Source organism: Pithys albifrons, chromosome 9, assembly GCF_047495875.1.
Source record: "Pithys albifrons albifrons isolate INPA30051 chromosome 9, PitAlb_v1, whole genome shotgun sequence".
Taxonomy (NCBI): Eukaryota; Metazoa; Chordata; class Aves; order Passeriformes; family Thamnophilidae; genus Pithys; species Pithys albifrons.
The window spans coordinates 24248547-24266372 of NC_092466.1; the positions used below are offsets into that span (position 1 = coordinate 24248547).

A 17826-nucleotide genomic window follows, 5' to 3' on the forward strand; every position below is an offset into this window, starting at 1 on the left:
ATATTACTGTACTACTTTTACTCTGGAAGAATGGATTATTACCTGAGAAGGAAACTGCAATAACACTAGCAACACCTTGTGTTTCAGAATCTGTGGGATTTTACATATAAGTGTGTTCATTAAACTTAAATCTTCTAGGTTAAGCTATTATTTTAATCTCTCTTTAATTCAGTCTCAGTAGAGTGATCCTTGAAGATATCTATGGAGTTTGAAAACTGTTTGCTACTAAAGTCCAACTTCGTCCTTAGATTTTAGAAGATATGCTGGTTTATGTACTTAAAAACTGAATTGATAAGAACAGTAATAAAACAGTATTAGTACTTTGGACATATATATATCCTCATTAATCTAATTATCTAAACCTCTTTTGCAAATACTAAAAATTAATTAAGCCAGACACATGGAGAGGGCAAGGCTGTCAAATCTGCCTAAAGCACTTGGACACCCTCTTCCCATTAAAATTTATATTACACAAAGCATTACAGTTGTTGCCCTTACTGTCAAATCATGGGCCAAATGTTTCTAGAGCCTCTCTGCCTCCTCGCCCTTGAAGATGTCTCTGTCAAGCAGTGCTTGAGTCACTTTGGCAGGTTCCTGTAGAAATGCCTATATTTGTGCTGCAGCTATTATGGTCTATGAGGCTAGAAAGTTGTCTGTTTCAAAAATTCAAATCATACGCACCAAAACACCTTCTACCAATTAAATACATAGTGTTTGTTTTAAATAAGATGTTGGCTTACAAAGACCAAAGCATTTGGCCATTCCATCTAGAAAAAGACAGGCAAGTATAGTCTGTATAGGAGGAAAGGAAGAAAAGTTAAATTTCCTTTACCCATAATACTAGTTCAAAAATAGCTTATCTGGTTCTTATGGCAGATATTACATACGCATGACTTAAAATGAAGAGCAAAATACCATCTTTTCAAGGTTTTGAAGAGCATATAATGCCACTTATGTGCAATTAAACTTGAAAAAGATGCTCAGTGCCATGCTACAGCTGCAGCCCCAAAAAACCTGCCTGGAAGACAACAGCCTAAAGCAAAAACATAAATCCCACTGTCAGCAAACCTACTCCAAGGAAGTCAGCACTACTTTTTAAGGAGCACTGCTTTCCTATAACTATTGCAAAATTCAAGTTTTTGAGTCTGAAACTTTTGAGTACTGACTGGGGATGGACAGAACTACAAAGACCATTCCAGACTAAATGGCTGCCTCATTATATGACTATTGCTTATAATTTCCTTGTATTTTCTCACCCTGATCTTAACCCTCTTGTTATTCACATGCCATTGAGTATGTGTATGTATGGCCAGACTTCGCGAATGAAGATTTGGGCAGGGCTCTCCCCACGTGGGTCTGCCCTTCCAGCCTGCGCAGTGGATTTTTTAGATGAGGCACAGCGTGCACAGAACTGGCCCCACCGTTTAAGTCCTAAGGTCCATTTGCCATGGCCAGGCAAGCTTGGACAGTGACAGTGAAGTCCTCAGGACTGTCTACAGCACCCGGTACTAACCAGGGCTGACCCTGCTGAGCATCTGAGATCTGACGGAATCCGATGGCAGGGGGGCATTTAACTGCCAGGGAAGGTCCCCACTGAGACTCAAACTCAGGTCCTTGGGATTCAGAGCCCAGAGTGCTCTCCTTTACACCATGGGACTGCCGTCATGCAATTGAGTATCAGAGCAACGTACTGTCATTGACCTGCAGTGGAACTACTCAATGTGCTGAGCATGGGGAACAAGAACATTGTATGACCAGAAGGGAGGAGTCTGGTGCTGTTTGAAAATAAACTGTAATCTGTTAGTCTTTACACATTAGTAAGACAATGTCATGGCTACTTTTTATTCTGCCCTCCAATAAAATTATCCCTAAAGTCAACAGCAAAACACATCTGGGAAAAAAACACAATTACTCTTCTTTAGCTTGTGCTTGTTAAAGTCTGCAATTAAGCCTTTCTCAGTTAGATATATCTGGATTTTGCACACAAAAAGATGCTTAGAAGTCTTCTTCTCAAGATGCAGGGTCTTGAAACTCACTCTGCCTGTTCAGGAAGGTTGAGATTTCCTACTTGACTTATATGACTATGTCTTTGCAAATGTATGTACACACATCCTTAATTTTAGGAGGAAGAGGTGGGTTTGCTGAAGGTAAAATAGGAATTGAAGACATGCTAGAGAATGTCTCATGTCTTTGAAATTTCTCCTACAACTACTCTAACAAATTGTGGCAATTAACGTGCTGTTAGTGTTAGATGTATGCAGCCAGTGCAGGTGCTAATAATTGAAAAAGCATTTAGAGCTTTTACACCCTGGCTGAATATTTCATGATGTGCTGCGTGTTTCACTATTTACTCAGTGGGCCTCTGTCACTTCAATCTTCTCTGATTGCTTTGACTGGTGCTATAAAGCTCGACCAAGATAGAGTGACGGCTTGTCACAGGCAGACTCCACCGACTCCAGCAGCTCACTGGGACTAGCTATGACGGTTGTCAAGACATTCTGATGGAATTCAGCAAATGTTTTGTGACTAATACACCCAACATTTGTCAGCTACCATTAGCCATTCCCTGTGACCCTACAGTCTGTGTGGATAGCATTAAGTTGTAATGAAAATTTGTTGCCTATCCATGTTACACTAATGACACTCTTTCACTGATCTTTACTTTCACAGGTTAATCAGAAATGAAATTTGTAAGGATTCAGTGCCCAGATGTACTGGGCTTTAGAGAAGAAAACACAGTGTGACAGGAGAAAGAAAAGCTGCAGTTTACTGTTAAATGCTTTCATTGTCATATTCAGAAGCTATCCTAATATTGGCTACATTCTCATACTGTCTGACTTTTTCCCTGTATCTACAAAGTAGACTATATATAATACAGTGCTTGATACCTAGTGCCCTGTGCTAGCTTATGGGCTGAATTACAGTGCTAACAAAATTAACAACTCTCCTTCCTTCCCTATTGCTCTGCCCAAATGTTGCTGATTTTATTATCCTCAGAAGCCTTACTGAAGATTTTACATTAATTTATCAAGAATACTAAGAATACTGATATAAAGCCGTTTCCTGAAGAATCTAGCTTTTTAAAGTATCTTGATACCTTGGGACAGGACATGATCAGAATATGCTTCTGAAGTATGAATCCTCTCACATTAAGAAGTAAAAAAGTAGTTAACTTCTAGACTGTTACATAAGCAATTTAATGAGAAGGAGACAAGGCACGCAGTCAGTGTGTCTACTGGTTCTAACATTTCCCATTTATATCTACTGAAGCTGCAGAACAAGCAGTCTTTGAGGGGTAGGGGAATGAACCTGCAAAAATAATTTTCCATTTGTAAAAAATTAACCCACAGTTACGTGGCATCATAAAATATAGAAGTGTTTTTGTCATTTAAATGAAATGTATGCCCTTATGATAAAAGCTACAACTTTTGCTAGTCAAAGTTTACATATTATTTTCGTTAAACACAGCTTGTAGCTAAAGAGCTTTTTTCCTTCTATTGCCTTGATTTCAGTGGTTCTCCTATTATACTGAATTTTATTAAAAATAGCAAATTTTTTTCTGGAAAATTCTCCTTTTCTTCCCTGTCACTGCTCTCTCATCTCAGAAAGACTTGTGTAAGATATAAAATAATGTGTGATATAACACACCCCCCCCCCCAGTTTATACTGTTCTTATTCCCACGGTTTATAACACAGTTACCAATGGTAGCAACAGTCAGAAGGCTAAGATATACTACCACCTATCATTAAAATAATTTAATTCTATAAACTTGTTAAAAACAAGTCTAAGATAACATAGTGACATATCACTACTCCTGTTCATGTTGGTTTTAGTGAAGTTGTAGGACAGAATCAAGAAGTGAAATTTGCCATTATATACCTGCTGGGTTGCAGCTTGGTAATCATTGCATATTAGCACTGCATAAAGTCAGGATATAAATTTAAGAGTACACAATGGAAATTTCCAAGGCTGAGAGATGTAAATCCATACCATATTATGGTTAATTAGTGAGCTTTTACTTTTTCAAACCTTACTGTCATGTCTAGTTTAAGGGATTAATGGAAAATTACCAGACTGAAATTATTTTACCTGTTTTGCCTTGAGAAATGTTTCCCTCTAGAGCTGTCATCACCTTAGTTTTTTGGTTTCTGTGAGAAAGCTCACAGTTTCATGGAACAGCAGCACTACAGCAGCAGGGGCAATACAAATTCATCCTGAGTGGCACTAGCAGAAATGTGTATATACATTTAAGTGGATGTGGCTTAGTGGGTGGATGAGGAGATAAATGTGCACAGCCACTGTTCATATACTTAGCATATTATATCCAACTTCAGGAAAAAAGACAGGAGGTTTCCTCCTCAACTTCAGATAAATAATCTCATTAGGCTTCTGGAAACTTATGCCAAAGAGCTCACTTTTTTTTTTTTTTTTTTGTGTCAGCTGGGTTTTGACAGTCTCTGAGCAAGTTTAATGGCTTGGTGGGGAATTATTTAAGATCCTCCATCAAAAAAAAAAAAATCCTCAGGCTTAAGAAATTCTCCTTGGCAACACACCGAAAACCCAATGTCCTCTGATGCCTCTGTTTCTTATGTGATCACGGACACTAATGATAATGACCCTTTGCTGAGTATGCTACTTGTCTAGAGGCCTATGTCAACTACACCACTACATACAGAGTGGACAGGGACAAACTATTTGTTTGCTCTTCAGGCCCCTTGGGCCCTGTCATATGCTATTTGTTCTTGCATTAAGAGGTAGTTTGACTCAGCTGGGCTGACATTTCCTTCAAGTCAGTGTATTCCACTCATGCAGTAGCAGCTACTAAAGCATTAAGTACGAACTTGAGCCTCAGCAACAATCCTTTTAAGTGGCTTTTTTGATTCATATCCAGGCCTTTTCACATTTTTACTGGTCATTCTGAATCCAAAATGACATTTTTTAAAAAACTAACTTTGCTATTTGATATTCAGGCATCTTGGCCTCCTCATAGTTAATGTGGCTGCTCATCAATAATACGCATTAAAGCCCACAACTGAGATGATGAACAGGTGACTGATACCACTGCATGACACTTAAGGCATCAATTGGTTCTGCTTTTCTCTCCATCTCATGAAGGAGACCTGATATGTAATTACTCTACCACTCACTCCCTTCCTTTTCCTTTCACTTCCTACTTAAATTTTACTTATTGTAATAGGATGTCCTAGAGTTCACACCTCAACAGGAGAAGTATCCATTTTTCCCTGTCAGAGTTTAAGTTATTCTTAAAAAGTATCCATGTTCTTAGGGCTTTAGTGGAACAGACTTTTCCTAGTTAATTTTCATTTTTAGCTATTGTTGGAATTTGAAGGATTTGCTTCTGATTGATTAGACTCTTCTAGTATTGCATCAGTGTGATTCTGTTCATGTCACTTGATGTGAGGCAGAATTCAGTTAGAACAGTGACTTTCTGAATGTGACTGTAGACCATCTGTGATGCACACAAAGAGCATTTGTATGTTGATCATCTATTTATATCAGTAATTTATTTTAATTTAGCGTCATCAAAAAGATGTCTCCAATCTAGTTATTCGGATCATACTTGGTAATACAGCTTTCTATTTATGTGTGAGTAAATCTCAAAACCTCACATTTTCGGACTAGGCCAGACCACTTGTCATGATGTCCCAGCAAATCCCTATGTTAAAGTTTCCATCCTCTGTTCTACTCCAGTAATAGCGCAAGTCATAAAGTTGTATTTCATAGCATAATACCTCCTTCCCTGATTTGACCTACCCACTGTAGAAATATAAAATCTCTGTAGCATTTTCTATGTTATCTTGACTGTGAAAGAATGCTCAGAATGTGATTCAAAAGTCACAATTCAGATTAAAATTTATAAATGAACTTTTCACATATTTGTCCTTTTAATGCTCCAGACTTCTTGTCCTCCAGCCCCCCTCTAGATCGAGGACCATAGCTGAGGAAAAATTTCCAAAGTAGCCATCTGTTTCAGGGCAGGTGGCACAGACGCAAAACTGACTTTGAAAAGGAACCTTTAAAGTAAATTTAAGAAAAAAACTTGCAAAGGTAAATATCGGCTAAAGACATGACAGTGCTTTAGCTGATTTACCTCTTGGGTACTTTTAGCTGACATCACTAAAGATTTCTGGGCAGGAAAGCAAGTACCTGTCACTTTAGGTAATTTACAAGGATACAAAATAGCAGATAATACAGTTCAGCTTTGTTTATTGGAAAGGAGAGACGAGTTTGACCATTACAAACAAAGATTAACAGAGCTCTCTTTTGATTCAATCCACTTTGTCTTATTTAGCACCCTGAACCAAAGTTTAGTCAGTGTAGATAAGGAGCAAAATGAGGAGATGTTTGGGTCTGGGGAGAGGCTGAGGGTGCGAACATAGGGCTGCAGAATAAATTTAGCAGCAACGGAGAAGAGGAGGAAAACAATGTCTGGATTTGGAAGCCTGGCAAGTTCTCCACTCACTGCTCAACCTGTGTTTAGCAATTCTGATGTGCTACTGAGCAGACAGCTCAGGCTCAGGACGACTACTCTCCCTCAGTCCCTCTTCAGCAGGCAATGAAAGCAGGCTCTACTTTGAAAATCTTCCCCCATCATGCAAACTGACACAGGCATGCTTTTCAAAAACCCACAGCCAATCTGTTGATCATTACTTATTTACAAAGGCCTTCGGGCAGAAAGTCCTGTAAAAACCATACTTGATATGGTATACACTAGCTTTTTCTGCTTGTGGAAAAAAGTACCCCTAAGGCTACCTCAAACCATCACTTTCTATTGCACATAAAATGTACCGTGTAACACTAAAGTATTTAATATATATGGTATAATATATCTACAGGAAAGGCATTTGTGTAGAAGTATGTTACCCTGTATTTGGTAATTTGATGTTTTGCTGAAGGCTATGACTTGAAAAAAGCCTGCACCTAGTACAGAGGACCTGTCATCTCAGTACCCAAGAGCCAATAGAATAAAGAAGTACCCTTAAGCAGCAAAACTTTGACACAGCTTTGAAGCATATGAAAACAGTATAACTCCCCAGAATTATTATTACTCAAGATCAAAGAAATGAGGCATACTTTACATAGCAAACAGGGACAGTGTGTTCAGCTCCAAATGTTTCAGCTCTTTCTCTCTCTCACTCTTTCTTTTTGCTTCTCCTTCCCCAAAATTAGGATTTGGGGAAAGGTGAGGGGGAGAATCTCCCACATGTTTAAATTTTGAGCAGTTAAAACTATTAACAGCAGATAAGAGGACTGTCCAAAGGTAAGTAAATTGAAAACGATGCTGGCATGACAACTGGCACCATAAAAATGAGAAGTTTGCAACTACGATCATTTTATTCTTCCTCATAAACTGTAAACAAGCATGTAAATCAGTGTCATATGGGCAAGGCTGAGCTAACAGGAAGGCAGAGAACTTTTAATGATACATTTAACAGAAATAGATGGTCAACAGGAAAAAAACCCCACAGCCGAGTACATTTTCCTCTGTGAATAAATCTCACTTTTGGTTCTGTAGTCTAAACAGAGATGAGGACGACTTGTAGAAGTTATGTCCTTGAATATGCCCTATATTGCAGAAACAATAAACAAATATGCATGCTTCCATAACTGGCCAAAGAAAATTCCAGTCTAGTGACTGAAATACAAGGAGAAATATCACTTAGTATTATCTGGAATCATTAAAGGAACAAAATCTTTCTCAATAACAAAAGTATTGAGGGATTTTATATATGGAAAGAATGATATATTTGCATCCATTTTTTTCAGTTTACCTCTGTGAGCAGTCAGAGTTACACACACACATAAATGTCAAATTGCATGAATGTATCTGTTTCTATATGTAAATAAGTTTACATTTTTCTGTATATATATGTATGTACACACAGTGGAATATCTCTGCTATGGTATTTATGGATACAGTTAAGGATCGAAGCTCTAGCCCACTATCTAAGATACGCAAAACCAGAGCACGAACAATCTTGTAGAAAATTCTCTCTACAATGTGATCCTGCTCTGACTGCCTTGTGCAGGTAAAAGTGAAGCACAGTGAGATAGAATGAAAATGCCATATTATTTTAATAGACTCCAATTTCTTTTTGAAATTCTAGTTTTAACAAATCTCTTAGAGGTAATTTGTCCTAGGAAAGGGAACTACATAGTTATACAAGGAGTATCTGTAAAATAATGCACACATAGCAACAGGGGAAAAATATCACTAACAAGATGATGTTTTCATCACCCACTTTTAGAGTTTATACTACCCTCTTAAAAATCCCTGTATTTCATAATTAATGTGCTTTTAGCTTGACTAAAACTGTGTTAGTTTTGAACTTTGCTTTGGCAAGTACATATATTATTAGACTTTTTATCAGTCTAAATCAATTAACAGAAATTTGATTTCAATCGACAGGATAAAAGGAAGGTAATATTCAGGTTCATTTTTGATTGTGATGATACATCTCACATATGGCCTTAAGTACAGAAAACAGTACTCAGAGGGAATCCAACAAAAAGAGAATTGCCTGAGGCAAACTAACCACATGAGTTCCCCTGATTGGTTAGTGCTATCATTAGTGCCACTGCTGTTTAAGAACTACACATGGACAGGACAGGGTGACAGCTAAGACTTTAAAGCCTATGTATTTTTCAAACAGCTTTTCAAACTGTTTTTCATGACAGAATTTTTTTTCAGCTCTATCATTAACTGCTGACAAGCTGACAGAATAAATACTTCAGCCTTTCAGAAACCATCTAACAATCTTTTTTTTTTCACCACCCTCCCCTTATTTTTGATGTGGGGGGAGGAGAAATGGAAGGAAGGAAGAAAGGAGATGAAGATACGGGTTTCTTACAGTCTTACCTCATCAGCTTGGGTGAGGAGTTGGGTGAATTTCGCATGCCTCCATTTCGCTGCTTTTTTTTGGGTGATAGTGTCGATGGCTGCTCATCTTCAACTGGAAATATAAGGAACTTATGAGATTAAGTACTGCTCTAAGTGCAATATGAAATACAAGTGAAGAAGCAAAGAACACACACTCTATGTCCATTCACGCACTGATACTTCATTGCTAACATAGGCTCAACAGTAATAAAAACCAAATACATGTTAGTCAAAGAGATTGGTTTGAAGGAGAAGCAGGGAAGAATATCAGGGTTTTGAACTTAGGTGTTCAAATTGGTTTCATACTTCAAAAACAAAGGGGGGAACCACATTCGGGTTATTCTTAGAGTTATTATCAGTTAATCTGTGCTACAGGAAAATAGAATTAGTGCTCTGCTATATTTCCAGACAGATAAAGTACTATTTGCAATATCAACATAACAGCTGCCAGCCTGCTTTTGCTAATGAACTAGACACCAGTTGGTTCTTGTTCCTCACATGCCTAACAACAGAGTCTTCATGAAGAGATGTAAAATATTCAATGCCTTGATGTTCAATGATTCCGTTAGTCAGGAATGTGAATGCAGCCTGCCATTGTGCACAGATCTCCAGCACAAGTCAGACCTCATCGCTCTACCCTTCTCACAAAAGGGAGTTTTAACAGGAGTGAACAGAATGAGGTTGAATGGAAGTGGGGAGACAATACCTGTATAGCAGAGGATGCGCATGTTATGCAATCTTTTAATGAGGATGAGGTGAGTTTTCAATGACAGATCAATTTCTGGATATAAAAGCACTACAGTTTTGCCAGTCATAAACTACTATCGGATAACTTATGTCACAATGTGGATTACTTAAGCAAGTGCAGCTTCCTAAGAACTCATCTACAAGAATTAACCGCCATCTTTATTATTGCAAGATTGCAACTGCACTTCATAATCTGTGTGTAAACTTTACATGTGCTATCAAAGGGAATAATCTTATGCCTCTTTTCTCAAATTCACACTGATGGTGATTTATTCTAATATAATAAAGGAAAAATGAATTTTTTCATCCTAGAGTTAACTGAAAAAATTACTAGAAGATAAAAACTGACGACTAGGAAGCTGTTACTTTAAAGCTAAAAGGAAAGACATTAGTAGTAGTAGTACTAGTAGCTACATTAAAAGAGCTTAGTACACATTAGCAGTGCATAAGCAGAGGCTGAGAAAAAATTACTACTTGCAATTATCTATACAGGAAAAACAACAAAACTTCAATACCTATCACCTGGCCTACACTTATCTGGGAAGAATGAAGTGAAAGCCTTCTGCTATAACCCTCTTCTGACACAATTTTATTACAAACCGCATTCCATCTGCCTTGCCTGTCTGTTTGCCCAAGCCTGTTATGGGGCTTCATTTTGCCTTGGTCAAGACCAAAGGACTGGGCCCTGAAAAGACAGATGTTCTTCTCTTTTTATATGACCTGGCATCACCAAGCACAAGGGAGTCACAACAAAAGAAAGCATTGCAAAAGAGAAATAAAAACCCCAAACAAACACACCTAATCCCGAAATAAATGCCCAAAGAGTGGTATAAAAAGCAAAACTTAGTTTAGAACAATAACTGTCAATAAAGATTTATTCACTAACTTTATTCCTCTTCCAGGACAGCACCCCCAAAGATAAAGTAATTTTCTTCTCATTTGACTTTTCTTTTTTTTCCAGAACAGAGTCCTATAGTGTAAATGCTTATTGATGATTAGTCAAGTGCCATTCTTTGCTTGGCTGAGAGATAAATCCATAGAAAACTCTCAAAAATAAACAAATTGAATCTTTTTTTTCTGTGACAGTTCATTCTTATTAACCAAGTCACCTCAGTATTTAGTTACATGTATCATAACGTGAATATGCATAGAATTATTTTATTGGTAAAATCTTTGTATTTCTAATTGGAAAAAAGTGCAAGTGTTTTTACTTTTCAGAACACACTGATATGGTCTAGTCTTGTTTTCAGCTTTTCTAACAAAAAGTTTTTCTCATGCTATTCCACCCAGACAATGGGTTTCAAGATACACACTGTACTCTCTTAGTATTTATCAGATACAAATATTCAGTTCCAATCTGATGAATTCACTACTTAAAAGATCAAAGGAACAAGAACCATGCAAAATGTTCCTTCTAGAAACCAAGGAATTATCTGCTTTGCTCTCTTGGTAATAAAATTTCTAAATTCTACTTAATTTAATCTGCTATTATGGGGTTACAAAATGTTTGTCAAGAGATGCAATAGCCACATGGGCATTTTTGTACTATTTTAACAGTATAAGGTAGATACATAGCCATCAGGACCATGTGCCAAATCTTACAATAACACAAGTCAACTGTAGATAATATTATAGTCAGAAATATTTCTATGAAAAAGAGAAAACAGTATTAAAAAAGAATACTTCTCCAAGTTTTCAGCTAGCATATAAGACTCGTGTCTGATCCTTTCCAACTCTGAAAGTTAGTACAATAAGGATGTTTTTGCACTTCATGGTCCAATGTTTGTGTTCTCCAGTGTTGCTGGCTGATGCTAACATGCGCTCAATTAAAAACAAAGTCTTAGTAGTAATCATCCAAAATAGCCATTTCTAGAAGGACATTTCTAGCACTCTGCATTTCTTTTTGGTACTGTGTCTGCACTAAATAAGCTCCCTTTTTGGATATATGTTTATCATATTCAAATGATGTTACTGTCTCTGATTACCAGGAAAGTCCAAGGTTAATGAGGCTCTCTAGTTAATACCTGTTAGCAAAGCCTTCTGAAGGATTTCAGCTTTTTGATAAAGCAATGCCTTGCATAAGCAAGGAAGACATATATTCTCATTGTAGCAAAGAACGGAGATCTATCTTTATCACATCCCATAAAACCAAGATTTTACATTTCATTGAAATCTCTCTGCAGCACTTACAGGATATTTGCAGCTTAGAAACACAGCTCCATAAGAATGGGAGAAGGGAATCCATGAAGTTAGAATATATGAACAGTATGTAATGGACATCATTACCTATGGCTTGGTTCCCAAATATTTTGAAATTATATCTCACAAGTGGTTTCTTAATAATAAATAGGATATAAAACATTTAATTATTATCCTTCAGATAATTTCATCAATTTCCTCCATATTTAAACAAATAGACCTAGCAACATTTTTAGTAAAGTCATTAAATATCATTTTAGCTTCATGGTTCCTGTGTCTGCTCTAATTTAAAAGGGAGTGTTAAATTTGCTTTTTCTTATGAAAGACAACCATATTTGAGTAATGGGCTGTGATATATGACAATTCAACTCTGATAATGCACATATGCTTTTGTTAATGAGTTCCTATTTTTTACTATTGTATATGTCTTTATGCTACAGGATTTGTATTAATTATAGCCATATTATATTATGCAGACTTCCTTTAGAATCTTTCATGAAAATAACAAATAAGTTCAAGAATTGGACACAGAATTTTATAGATTTGGAACTCAATGCAGGCTCTGAATTCTAATAAAATTCAAGAGCTTGTTTGCACATCCCTAAATATAACACTTAATGTACTGTTGTAACAACCCACAGCTCACTTGCCTAATAACAGTTTTGCAGTTCAGGAAGACTCAGTGTTAGAAAAATGTCAGGCGAGTCTAATGAGGCTTCAGATGCTCCAGTTTATGCTGGAGTTTAATTTAAAGTTACACTGATGTTTTAACATGTTTGCTTACTCTTGAGTAAAGAGTGTTCATTACTTCAGTGACATAACCTCCAGACAATGTTCCATGAATTGGTTTAAGATGTGCTGGTAATTTTAACAGCCTTAATGTGGAGTTGAACATCTGTAACAACACATTACTTGACTTTTATCCTCATTTCATTTTTAAAGCAAAATAAAGGGAATGCCTTTCAAAACAGTGGACAAGTTCACAATTTTTTTTCTTTGTTAATTTCTTACTATTTTTAAAATAAAACATTCTCCTTCACTGCCTCTCCCAGGTCACTAGCAGAACAGTTTACAGACACATTTTTAAAACCAAAAAATTGCTGAAATTTGAAATCTGTGTTACTAAACATCACAAGAACTAGAAACCCAGTAAATTCATTCTGCCTAGCATGTAAATGCTTCAGAGCAAATAAAACCTTTGAAAGGTAAAGCACAAACCACCCAGAAACATTAGTTGACTAGCTAATCTCAATTAACTTATTAATCACCACATCTGGAGAAACCCACATCTGTAAGCACTTAACAGAGCATTAGTAATGTCATGGTCACATTGAAAACAGACTACAAAACCATGCACAAACCGATCTGTATTGCCTTATGCATCCAACAACTGGGCTACCTACAGAGATCTTGGGTCAACCCAGGCTTTTGGGAGTGGCAGTGGTATTTTACAGGCAAGCTGAGTGCCCTTTGCAATCTACAGTACGTAGATTTTCCTTGTTCAACAGAACTCAGTAAGTTAAGGTGCAGCAGCGAGGGGTTGTTGGGTAGGAAGAGGCTCCCTTTACGATTATTAACAAGTGGAACAGGTTCCAGGATTCCTTCAGTGGACTTGGCATCAACCAATGCATTAGTAGTTGCATTCTTGAATTGATATGAACATTTTGGGTAACTTGATCTAGCTGCATTCTTTATTTCTAAATGATAAGAAAAAATTTAAATTAATTTATTTGTATTAAAAATTATTACAAACCACAGGCATGAATCAGTTTGGATATCATGTGAAAATACAGACATCAAAGCCTAAAATGGCAGTTTCAACAGCAAAAATAAAGGTTTATACCTGCAGCTTTCTTAAGGTTGCTTTTTTTTTTTTCTAAAATTGGCTTTTTATAAAAGAATACTTATAAAAGGATTATTCCACAATATTAGCATCTTTAAGCAATAATCCCATCCTAGGGGAAGTATGTCTGAAGCAACACTTATTTCCCAAATGTTGATAAAGGCTGTGAGATTTACTAGCTGTGGAAGATGTTTATTTCTTTGAAACTACTGAAAATGACAGGGGAGGTAGAGCATTCTGCTGCTATTAAAATAAATAAGGAATCATAGAAAATGTAAGGTCAACTCTTCAACACTGAGCAGGCATACTTATGGAATTAAACTGATGTTTAGGTATCTCCATAAAAGTTGTTGAGTATTCAACAGTGCTGCATACTGTAAATTTCAGGAGGTCATGCACAGCACCTCTGAAAAGAAAGTTAAGAAATTTCATTTCCTAAATACGGATTTAGTTTGAAACTGTGAATTTTAGTCTTCTGTTGCTAATACACCAAAGCTAATTAAAGACCATCACTCCTCCCCCAATAGCACCTCTAACAAATTGCACCCACTGTGAAAAACAATAACAAAATGTTTTTCTGGTAAAATTAAGGAATAAAGATCTTCTAAAGCTTGCTTCATTCTGAATGAGTATAGTATAGAAAAGAAAGTATGTAACTGAGCCACTAAGATCTTATATTTGGTTATGTATTTTGAGGCAACCAGGTTCGGTAGGGAGTAGTTGGACAGATAAACCTGCAGCATTATTTCCATATGTTTCAACTGCCTTAAAGATTGTATGGGGGACTGAGCAGTCATAGCTCCAAAGTATTAGAGCAGGTCGGCATGTTCTCTGGCATCTTTGTCTAGTTTACCACAAGCTAGAAACACCATCTGGTAATGGGAAAGATCAGTAAATAGCATCCCCATGCTTGCCATTTTTCTTCAAGCATGAAATCTGTCTCTCTTTTAAAAAAGGTGGGTCTATGGGAATTACAGGAGTCATTTGAAGGTACCTTTCAACAAGGTTCAACTGCTTGGTGATAAAGCATCCATTCTAATTCAGTGACCTCTGAATTAAAGGCTTTCTACTACTTTGAGGCAGATAGAAAAATCAGTGAGAAAAGAACTAGAGGTTGATTCACAATGTTATTCTGATTTTTTACTAATAACAGTAACATTTAAAGTATATTAATATGCATACTCATCAAAGTTCACATATATTTTAAATCAGAGGAGAGCATATAGCTTTGATTAGCAAAATTACCACAAAAAACCACTGTGAATAATATTGGATACACTACTTGAAAATTACTGATTTTACCTCAGAATTTCTGGAGTTTTGTCAAATTTTTTACTTCTATTTTTTATATTACTCCAGCGAAGCAATTTTCAGGTGATACAATACATCTGCAGAGATTTATCTCCCTACATAAGTCACTGGTCAAGCCTGTATTTAAAGACTTTGATATGCATTAATTCAGTTTTATTTTTAAAGTATAGACACCAATATTGGCAATCATCTTTAAAAATATACATCCCTGTATCAAAGTATCTTCACATACAATGGAAGAAGACTAAAATCTATTAAGTTTATCCACCCTACAATCAAGTTGTTTCAGAAACATCATAATCTTTTTACAGTCTCGTTTGGAGTCCAGTAAGTGATGCTTTCAGATACCAGACTTCACTATTAAGCTATAACCTTCCATAACAATGTATGTCTCATAGAATGTCCCATATAGACATAAGCAAGCTTTCCCAGATTTTGTGCTTGCAGTGGAATAGCATGAGTCAGAACAAAAATACTTGTCTTTTCATAACAGCTTCATATCTGGAGCTTGGCATCATATTTAATAACCCCACAGGATCTTGCTCAGCATGAAGGCAGACTGAGCTTCTTAAAACATAACCTACTTCCTCTGCTTTCCAACAGTGTGGACAGGTACTATTACTGAAAACCAAAACACTGAGCACAGGGATAACAAGTTGCCTTTTTTTTGTTTGGCCATATTATTCCAGATTTAAAAGTTCTAACTACTGGTTTCATCCCATGACTTCTAGCCTCTCACCTCTGACAAGAGCTCAGCTGCTTCAGATGAAAGTGGAAGAAGCTCCACAGTGGATAACTATGAAATATCTTGTATGTAGGGCAAGTTTCTTTCTTATTCCAAGAGTTTATGGCTCGTGTCTTTTTAGTCCATCTTGAAAAGCAAGGATTACAGTATAATATCTCAATAGCCCATCTTTGATAGGTATAATAATCTCTCCATTCATCCTACAATTATATATTTCTTCCCATAGAAGAGTAAAACTGATTACTCATAGTGTAAATAGTCTATCAAGTTGTAAATGCACACTGTGCCACAAACACAGGTGTGTCAGGATACACACTGAACTACATATGCAAGCACGGGGCTTTCAGATTAAGTAGCATTATAAAATTAGTGAGAAACATAGACCAACACTGCCATTTCAGCAGATACATACTAAAATGTGCAGAAACTAAAACACTTATATAGCATCCTGGTTTTCAGCAACGGCAGTTGATTTTTATTAATAATTTCTTTAAAATCTGATTGGGTTCTTGCACCACTGTGTGGGCTGATTTCCATAAAAATGTATTTGGGAAACAACGATTTCTGTTAATTATATGGAACTAGATACATCCTTACATATCGTCACTGCCTTACTAGGTTTGGCAATCACACTGTCTGGATTGGGATAATTTGTTGTACCACTGTGCAACCTCAAACCACAAGCTCCCAAAACACAAGGGTTCTCTTCAAAGTATGTGATGAGTTTAGCACCAGCAAGTCTACTAAAAGAGAATTATTTTCCTACTCAGAATAATTTTTTTCACCTAATATGACATATTAATTTATTTTCATTGCAAATAGTCACAGGACAAGGTGCTGCCTGCACTGTTTATTCGGTCAAAGTTCCTTAGATCTATTCAGGACACTTGCTGGGTATCAGTAAGGCATTATTATTGTTACCCTTACTGGTCATTTTGAAAGCAAATTTTCAAATGCTTTCTGAGAATGGCAAACAATAAGGAACGGGGTAAGAGTACAGTAAGGGTAAGAAATTCCATTTTCACTAGTATTTTCTAATTGCACCTTGGGTGAACACTACCTACTTTGAGAAAATGCTGTTCCAAACTTGCTGAGAAACATGTCACCATTAGAGATATAAAAAATAATGTGTATAAGATGTGAAACATTAATGTGATTGTAAAGGTATTTTGAAGCTGCATATATTCCTGTTCCTTAGCCCCAGCCTCAGGAACTCCCTTTCAAGCTCAATGAATACACACTTGCCTACAGACTGCATTAGGGAATCATGCCTGTTTCTATTTCTATACATTTTATTTATTATAATGAAGATAATTTGAATTGCAATCTGCAACTCCCTGAACATTTTTAAAACAACCAATGTAGTTAATCTAATGCCTGTGGCAATCTCTATTTATTCCTTGTGAGCATACACTTGCCATAACTTAAAACTGGGCTGAGCTTTAATTTAAATGTAACAAGGCAGAATACCAGTACAGTGCTTTCAACAAAATGGCTGAAACTGGCTTCAGCATGATTTGCCTGGAAGGGAAGATGAAAAAGTGTTTTAAAGGAGAAAAAAATATCCTGACCAAAACCAGACATTCTAAACAACCACCACCAATTCCCACTGCTCCCTTCCTCCCCCATCTGTATCAGCTGCTAGGCTTTCAGCACTGTTTTTCGCCAGACACTAGCACAGTGTTTTCCTTCATAGTCAGCCATCAGCCAGAGCTGTCACTTGCAGATACTTCATTTTTGTTTCAGTCTAATTCGTACTCTACCCCCTTAATCTCTGTAGTGAGTAATGCCATGTTACTGTGCAGATATGCCAGATCCAGCACTAGAAGGACAGAGAGTGTTTCTAAGGCTTAAGCTATCTTAGTTTGAAGAAATATTTTATTTCTTCCCCCAACTTAACTGTTCTCTTTCTCCTAAACATCTTCCCAACTGACCTCCAAAGGAGCAGTCACCACTCTGCAATCTGGCTCAGCTTTTACAGGGTGGGGGGTGAAGACAAGATGCAGCCCTGTATTATTAAATGCAAATAATCAATATGTTGATTGAGCTTTTGGTTACCAGAGTTCTTTTGATGGGAG

General features: G+C 36.7%; 1 protein-coding gene across 33 annotated transcripts in view; it reads right to left on the reverse strand.

The window, feature by feature from the left end:
* KCNMA1 (potassium calcium-activated channel subfamily M alpha 1) overlaps positions 1-17826 on the reverse strand; it is a 430172-nt gene that overhangs the window by 56476 nt on the left and 355870 nt on the right. For all 33 annotated transcript variants that reach the window (XM_071563747.1, XM_071563746.1, XM_071563758.1 and 30 more), the window contains one exon: positions 8883-8976. In XM_071563747.1, coding sequence (XP_071419848.1) covers positions 8883-8976 — 94 coding nt within the window. The remainder of the gene's footprint in view (positions 1-8882; positions 8977-17826) is intronic.